The sequence below is a fragment of the Triticum dicoccoides genome, chromosome 7B (assembly GCF_002162155.2).
Source record: "Triticum dicoccoides isolate Atlit2015 ecotype Zavitan chromosome 7B, WEW_v2.0, whole genome shotgun sequence".
NCBI classification, from domain to species: Eukaryota; Viridiplantae; Streptophyta; class Magnoliopsida; order Poales; family Poaceae; genus Triticum; species Triticum dicoccoides.
The window spans coordinates 536,378,857-536,387,888 of NC_041393.1; the positions used below are offsets into that span (position 1 = coordinate 536,378,857).

General features: G+C 44.2%; 1 protein-coding gene across 1 annotated transcript in view; it reads left to right on the plus strand.

Annotated features, from left to right (window-relative positions):
• Positions 1 to 7,453: 7,453 nt before the first annotated feature.
• LOC119337994 (B-cell receptor-associated protein 31-like) overlaps positions 7,454 to 9,032 on the plus strand; it is a 2,748-nt gene continuing 1,169 nt past the window's right edge. Inside the window, exon 1 of the mRNA XM_037610285.1 lies at positions 7,454 to 7,908. Coding sequence (XP_037466182.1) covers positions 7,608 to 7,908 — 301 coding nt within the window. The 5' untranslated portion in view covers positions 7,454 to 7,607. The remainder of the gene's footprint in view (positions 7,909 to 9,032) is intronic.

Here is a 9,032-nt window from a genome sequence, read left to right on the forward strand (position 1 = left end):
CTTGGCCTCCCGCAGCTTTAGCACGTCCTCCTCTGTGACGGAGGAGGGCATCCACCGGCCCTGGAGGTCGGAACCGGGCATCGTCGAAGGTCCGAAGCACTCGAATCTGGAGCTCTAGGTGCTGCAACTTGGAGCGGGGAGAGGATTCGATGGAGGATTGAAGAAAAGAAACGAGCCTTGGTCCCGTTATAAAGAGGGAGAATACCGAGAGCCGTCTCCGTGACCGTTTGGGACTCGCCTTCGATAGAGGGGGCGTGGCGACGGGCGCGGTTGGGGTACCCACATCCGTATTGATGAGAATCCCGGATTAAGGGGGAACACGATCTCTGCTTCGACAAGACGTGCCAAGGAAACCGCTTCGCTAAATGCGCTGAGGTGGTAGAGTAAAAAACGATTCAAGTAATGGCTTGGTAGTGGCATGACGTCATGCCGCAAAAAACGTCAGCAGATTGAACTTGTGTATATATTATTCTCTCTACGGTGGAATGTGGAATTTATTTTGCAGAGCCGGACACTATCCTGGTGTTCACAATCTTCTATCATTCGGAGGAGGAACCCGCCTTGCAATGCCAATCAATATAAGCGCCGGACTTATCGTCATTGAAGCCTGGTTCAGGGGCTACTGAGGGAGTCCTGGATTAGGGGGTGTCCGAATAGCCGGACTACCATCATCAGCCGAACTATCATCGGCCGGACTATCATCATCGACCGGACTCCAAGACTATGAAGATACAAGATTGAAGACTTCGTCCCGTGTCCGGATGGGACTTTCCTTGGCGTGGAAGGCAAGCTTGGCGATACGGATACGTAGATCTCCTACCATTGTAACCGACTCTATGTAACCCTAGCCCTCTTCGGTGTCTATATAAACCGGATGGCTCTAGTCCGTAGGACACAACAACAACCATTACAATCATACCATAGGCTAGCTTCTAGGGTTTAGCCTCCTTGATCTCGTGGTAGATCCACTCTTGTAAACATCCACAATATCAATATCAATCAAGCAGGACGTAGGGTTTTACCTCCATCAAGAGGGCCCGAACCTGGGTAAAACATCGTGTCCCTTGTCTCCTGTTACCATCCGCCTAGACGCACAGTTCGGGACCCCCTACCCGAGATCCGCTGGTTTTGACACCGACACCTGCCTTTCTATCTGAGTTCTTCCCTCTTGATGCTTTAGAACGACTCCTAAATTTCACAAAATCCTTTTTTTCTTATTTGAAATCCAAATCTTCTTTCTGGTTTGGAATCCAAGAAGCTCAATGGGCTAGTTTCAAGTTTGATGTTGTGATGTTTGGTAGCACACAAAGTGTTCCTCTGGTAAACAGGAGTTGCATAATCTCATAGTCATAGGAACATGTATAAGTCATGAAGAAAGCAATAGCAACATACTAAACGATCGAGTGCTAAGCTAAAAGAATGGGTCAAGTCAATTACATCATTCTCTAATGATGTGATCCCGTTAATCAAATGACAACTCGTGTCTATGGCTAGGAAACTTAACCATCTTTGATTCAACGAGCTAGTCAAGTAGAGGCATACTAGTGACACTTTCTTTGTCTATGTATTCACACATGTACTAAGTTTCCGGTTAATACAATTCTAGCATGAATAATAAATATTTATCATGAAATAAGGAATTAAATAATAACTTTATTATTGCCTCTAGGGCATATTTCCTTCAACTAGCACATTTAAGTCTAACCCACTTCGTATGCATAGGGATTTTGTGAGCAAACAACTTATGGGAGCAACAATCAACTAGCATAGGAAGGCAAAACAAGCATGACTTTGAAACTTTAAGCACATAGAGAGAAAACTTGATATTATTGCAACTCCTACAAGCATATATTCCTCCCTCATAATAATTTTTAGTACCATCATGAATGAATTCAACAATATAACCATCAAAAAATCATTCTTTTCATGATCTACAAGCATAGAAATTTTTATACTCTCCACATAAGCAAAACTCTTCTCATGAATAGTAGTGGAAGCAAGCTCAACAAAATAACTATCAAGTGAGGCATAATCCAATTGAAAATTAAAATCATGATGAGAAGTTTCATGGTTATCATTATTCTTTATAGCATACATGTCATTACAATAATCATCATAGATAGCAACTTTGTTCTCATAATCAATTGGAACCTCTTCCGAAATGGTGGATTCATCACTAAATGAAGTCATGACCTCTCCAAATCCACTTCCGTAACTATCACAATAAGATTCAACACCCTCCAAAATAGTGGGATCATTACTTCCTAAAGTTGACACTCTTCCAAACCCACTTTCATCAATATAATCATCATAAATAGGAGGCATGCTATCATCAAAATAAATTTGCTCAACATAACTTGTGGGACAAAAAATATCATCTTCATTAAACATAGCATCCCCAAGCTTGTGACTTTGCATATCATTAGCATCATGGATATTCAAGAAATTCATACTAACAACATAACTTGTGCCACTTACCTGGCCTCCCCGGCAACGACGCCAGAAAAGAGCTTGATGTCTACTACGCAACCTTCTTCTTGTAGACTCGTGTTGGGCCTCCAAGCGTAGAGTTTTGTAGGACAGTAGCAAATTTCTCTCAAGTGGATGACCTAAGGTTTATCAATCCGTGGGAGGCGTAGGATGAAGATGGTCTCTCTCAAACAACCCTGCAACCAAATGACAAAGAGTCTCTTGTGTCCCCAACACACCCAATACAATGGCAAATTGTATAGGTGCACTAGTTCGTTGAAGAGATGGTGATACAAGTGCAATATGGATGGTAGATATAGGTTTTTGTAATCTAAAATTATAAAAACAGCAAGGTAGCAAGTGGTAAAAGTGAGCGAAAACGGTATTGCAATGCTTGGAACAAGGCCTAGGGTTCATACTTTCACTAGTGCGAGTTCTCTCAACAACGATAACATAATTGGATCATATAACAATCCCTCAACATGCGACAAAGAGTCACTCCAAAGTCACTAATAGCGGAGAACAAACGAAGAGATTACTGTAGGGTACGAAACCACCTCAAAGTTATTCTTTCTGATCGATCTATTGGGCTATTCCTATAAGTGTCACAAACAGCCCTAGAGTTCATACTAAGATAACACCTTAAGACACACATCAACCAAAACCCTAATGTTACCTAGATACTCCAATGTCACCACAAGTATCCATGGGTTTGATTATATGATATGCATCACACAATTTCAGATTCATCTATTCAAACCAACACAAAGAACTTCAAAGAGTGCCCCAAAGTTTCTACCGGAGAGTAAAGACGAAAACGTGTGCCAACCCCTATGCATAAGTTCACAAGGTCACAGAACCCGCAAGTTGATCACCAAAACATACATCAAGTAGATCACGTGAATATCCCATTGTCACCACAGATAAGCACATGCAAGACATACATCAAGTGTTCGTAAATCCTTAAAGACTCAATCCAATAAGATAACTTCAAAGGAAAAACTCAATCCATTACAAGAAGATAGAGGGGGCGAAACATCATAAGATCCAACTATAATAGCAAAGCTCGCGTTACATCAAGATCGTGCCAAATCAAGAACACGAGAGAGAGAGAGAGAGAGAGAGGTCAAACACATAGCTACTGGTACATACCCTCAGCCCCGAGGGTAAACTACTCACTCCTTGTCATGGAGAGCGCCTGGATGATGAAGATGGCCACCAGTGATGATTCCCCCCTCCGGCAGGGTGCCGGAACAGGGTCCCGATTGGTTTTTGGTGGCTACAAAGGCTTGCGGCGGTGGAACTCCCGATCTAGGTTCTGTTCTGGACGTTTGGGGATATATAAGAGGTGTTGGCGTCGAGAACAAGTCAGAGGAGTCCACAAGGGGCCCACAAGATCGGGGGGCGCCCCCACCCTTGTGGTGGCCTCCGGACTCCTCTGGTGTATCTCCGGTACTCCGTGGGCTTCTTTTGGTCCAAAAACAATCGTCGTAAAGTTTCAGGTCAATTGGATTCCGTTTGATATTCCTTTCCTCCGAAACTCAAAAACAAGGAAAAACAAAAATTGGCACTGGGCTCTAGGTTAATAGGTTAGTCCCAAAAATCATATAAATGCATATAAAACATCCAAGATAGATAATATAATAGCATGGAATAATCAAAAAATATAGATACGTTGGAGACGTATCATGGGGTCCCACCTGTAATATTGCGTGAGTGTGTGGCTACAGTTTTCAGCAATATTTTGAAAACCACAATGTGTTTGGAAATCATAGTATTTGCCACTGTATTTGGTGATCCGTTCATCAATATGTTAGTTCATGTTCTACCACACGTCCTATCGGCAGCTGGCAATGAGTCACATACATTATCATAGACGAGGACTGCAACAATGTTTCTGAATAATGTAACTTGAAATGACTTCCTTGAAACTCACCTCTGAATAAACAAATTGGCGCATCTCATACTCACATTTTATCTTGAACATTTTGTATTTTCCAAGTTCTCATTCAGTTGTGTGTCATAAATAACACACTAGAAATCATGTGCTTGTCCTCGAATATCTTGTACAACTTCTTTTGTGCTAAACACACTATATGTTCCTATATGCTCTTTTGTTCAGTGCTGCACACCTCAAGCATCTGTCCTAAAGAAAGGAACAACTTCAGCCTCTGGAAGATACTATGTACATATGTTCCATTGACGTACAAGTATGTACACCATTTCAAGATATTACAAATTTGGTTGAGCAACATGGTGTGGAGTTTGTATCTAATCAACATATATAACACTTCTTTATAGAATATTATACGTGAAAATGTTATGAGTTATAAATTAGTAAATCCAAAATTCCACTTCAGCACAAGACTTGAATTTATTAGTAGAGAAAAAAATGACATGTTTGTTTATCAGTTATGATATCTGTTTTCGCGTTGGCTACTTGCCGTTTTTCGTAGGACCATACTTTCTGAGGGGCGGATTTTAGCTTGCGAAGATTTTGCAAGAACATAGCGGTGCTCTTGCTCTAATGGAAATTCCGAGTAGGGTGTTCCAAACTAAATTAACACACGTTAGGAATTAGTGAGTGGAGGGAATATCTTTTTATACACACAATTGTCATATATGGTTATAATATTAGTCGAGACGTGCGTTGCACGTGTACACTTACTAGTCTCGAAAAGAGAAACAATTGAAGGCTTTGCGCGCATCTTTTTCTATTTGATTTTCCTTTTTCTAAAACCAAGAGATATATGAAATGAAAGGAATTCATTACCGACAAGCTGTCTTAAAATGAGGACTAAGAGCAACTCCAACGTGCCGACCTAAACGGACGCCCGCTTTGTCCGCTTTTTGTCCGTCTGGGTCAGCTGTCCGCTCGGTGTCTGCCCTCCTTTTGGTTTAGGTCAGCAGTGCGCCCAACGCGCCGACCAATATTTGCCCGTGCGCCGGCTTGTCGCCGTTTTCATCAAATATACACATTTTGCATTGTTCGCGAGCAAATAAGCAAAGTCCACGACCCAAATAAATATATCATAGTTTACAAGCCGAATAAAAATTAAATTGTTTGAAATTTATTTTTAAAAAGATACATCTATTGGTTGCCAATATGAACCCACATATACTCAAATAAATCATCTTGCAGCTGAATGTGAGTTTCTCAATCACGCATTTCCTGATGAAATTGGGTGAACTGTTCAAATATTGTCGCTCCTCCTTCGTGCTCAGGCACAACATTCTCACCCTGAAACTGGAACCATTGATCGTAGATATGTTTCAGACGCTCATCCTCTACAATCATATTGTGCATGATCACACAAGCAGTCATCACCTCCTACAACTTCTTGGTGCTCCAAGTTCTAGCAGGATATCGAACGATCCCCCAACGATATTGTAGATCACCAAAGGCACGCTCAACATCCTTCCTAGCACTCTCTTGCTCTTGAGCAAATCTCTTTCTGTTCTCTCCAATTGGGTTGGGGATTGTCTTCACAATAGTGGTCCACTGAGGATATATACCGTCACCTAGGTAGTATCCTTTGTTGTAGTTGTGGTCGTTGATGATAAATTGACCGACAGGCAGTTTCCTTCGGCAAGCCTTGCAAACACCGGCGACCGTTGAAGCATGTTGATATCATCGTGCGATCCGGTCATACCGAAGAAAGAGTGTCAGATCCAGAGATCTTGTGAGGCCACGACCTCAAGTATGACAGTGCAAGCCCTGACATGGCCCCTGTACTACCCTTGCCAAGTAGAAGGGCAGTTCTTCCACTCCTAGTGCATGCAGTCTATGCTACCAAGTATCTCGGGGGAAGCCCCTGCTGGCATTCATCGCCAACAAGCGGGCTGAATCTTCAACAGTCGGCTCTCTCAAGTACTCAGGGCCAAACATTTTGTAGAACCTGCACATAGACTCTAGGCACATAGACTCGCTCATACGAACGTACTCATCAATGAGATCATCGGGCACTCCGTATGCAAGCATCCGAATAGCTGCGGTGTATTTATGATAAGAGGAGAAGCCAATCTTTTCAAGGGCATCTCCTTGCACTCAATATACTTATCGTATCCGACCATCCCCTCTCGAATACGATTGAAAACATGCATAGCCATACGAAAACGGCGCCGGAATTTATGATGTTTGAAGAGGGGGTTGTCTTTCTCAAAGTAGTCCTTCCAAAGAAGGAAATGACCGCTCTCTCGATTGCGATTCGACGCCGGAGTGTGCCCCTGGATCGAGCCCAGGAACAACAACCGCTGCATATTAAGGTGGTCATGGACCAACACGGCAACCACCATCTCCTCATCATCAGATGAAGAATCATCAGAGTAGCACAGAAAATTGTGGAAAAAGAACTCGTCGGCGGAGTCCATTTGTACCTTGGGGGCGAACTGTCGAACAACTTACGGGCGTTGTCGAAGAAGCTGGTCGGCGAAGAGACGCGCGCCTCCCCTGGACCAGGTAGTTGGCCTGGCGGCGTCAGATGAACGAGCTGGCCGGGTCCTGGGGGTGATTTCGTGCTCACAGCAACGTCGGGGTGGGGTGGTGGGAAGCAACAGTGGCTCACGGTGCGGTGGTGCTGGAAACGACGTGGGATGTGGCGGTGTGCGGGGGAGGTGTGTGGGCGCAGACTGCTGGCTGGGACACCGGAACTGGGATGCGGTAGTGACGGGGTGGGCGGACGAGGGCTTGCTGTCGAATGGGGTGGAAAATAATGGCCAATGTGCCACCGACTGACGGGCCAGGGGAAGGAGTAGGCGGCGTCGTGTGCGACCATTTCGTTTCTGCACCAACGCTAATGAGGTTCGAATTTGGGCTAGAAATAAGTCGGCAGCCGGACAAAAAGCGAACACGCGTCTGTTTGGGTCGGCACATTGGGACCATTTTTCCGTTCGTGGTGATCCAAACGGATGAGCGCCCGAACCAAATGAATAAAACAGAACAGTAGAACACGAGTGCTGAAGAGATGTGCCCAGTCCCATCAGTAGCAGAGCCATCATCGGGGCCCCGGCGACAGAGGGTCGTTTTAGACAAATCGCTCCTACTCAGAAACCCCAGAGCCCAGATTCCCTAATTCCTCCTCGACCTCCATCCCGCGGAATCCAACCAACGCGGGGAGGCACCCAGCACGCCGGCGGCGATGATCCAGCTCCTGTTCGTGGTGCTCGTCGCCGAGGCGGCCGTGGCGACGGTGCTGCTCTTCAAGACGCCACTGCGGAAGCTCGCCATGCTGGGCCTCGACCGCCTCAAGCGCGGCCGCCGGGCGCCCGTCGCCGTCAAGACCGTCGCCGGCGTCGTCATCACGCTCCTCGCCTCCACGCTCTACAGCATGGCCGAGATCAGTGCCCGCGCCGGGGACCCCGAGGCCGGAGGCGGCGCGGCCCTCTCTCCCACCGACCAGGTCCTCTTCTCGCGCCACCTCCTCGAGGCGTCCCTCATGGGTAGGTCTTGGTGACGCACATCCCTCTTGGTCCCTCACGGTGTTTTGATTGGAAATCGCATATCTGTGCCTGCTGTGGTCTTGCCTGTATCGTCGTTGTATGAGACGGTGGAGAGATTTGGTGATGTACAGATCCATCTCATACAGATCTTTGCTCAAATTGCAACACGCAAGTAGCTGAAATTGGTAGGAAGAAGATACGAGGGGTTAAACAGTATAAGGTGGTGTTTGGATGGGGAATTGCAATCTGAGATAGATATTAGGATATGGAGATATGGGTTTTAGATTAGGGTATGCCATTTTTTTTTCACCACAAAATTTCTTGTATGTTTCAGGTTTGGGTTTAAAGTTCCATATGACCAAAGGGATGAAACCATATGGATTATTATGGAACTTAACAAGCATTTACTTATATATATTCATGCGAACAAATGGAAATTTCTCACTGCTTAATTATGTTTTGTCTTGTTCTAAATAATCCCTATAACTAAGAAGTTCAAGCAAGAGTTTCCAATTGGTTGGCTGTAGCAAACTTACTCCTCCATCTGTTTTGTATGTATGAACTAGCTTTTGATGTAGACATAGGCTCGTTGTGCAAGTATCCTAGCCATGTGGGATATTGAACATTAGGCTTTGAAATTGTTTCTCTTATCGGCCTGTTTTTTTTTACCGAATCCGCTGATTTTTTTCCCCGCAAATCATAGTTAAGGTTAAGTTATGAATTGCGCAACTGTTGTATTCAGTGGATTTATGTGCTTGAATTTTTTGATTATTGTGCCCTGTAAATTCATGCCAAATTCAACAGGTCTCTTCTTGATTTGTATCATCCTTGATTTACACCTAAGTTCTGGCGCAACTAATTGCTCTCATAGAGTTTATGGTGCCATTCAAATGCTTAATTTTCGTTTCTCCTGCTAGTTAAGTCTATGTTGGGATTTTATTTCATGTTTCCTCAACTCGTTAAGTTCTAGTACATCAGTTTTTATTATGTTCTGGATTTCTATTGTATGTTTATTATGATGTAGTATGTGTTGCTGAAACAGAATAAAAAGAGTTATTAGTAGGTTCACCTTTTCCATACCAATACCTTTCTTCAGTACTGTATTTGTTTCCATGTTATAAGTT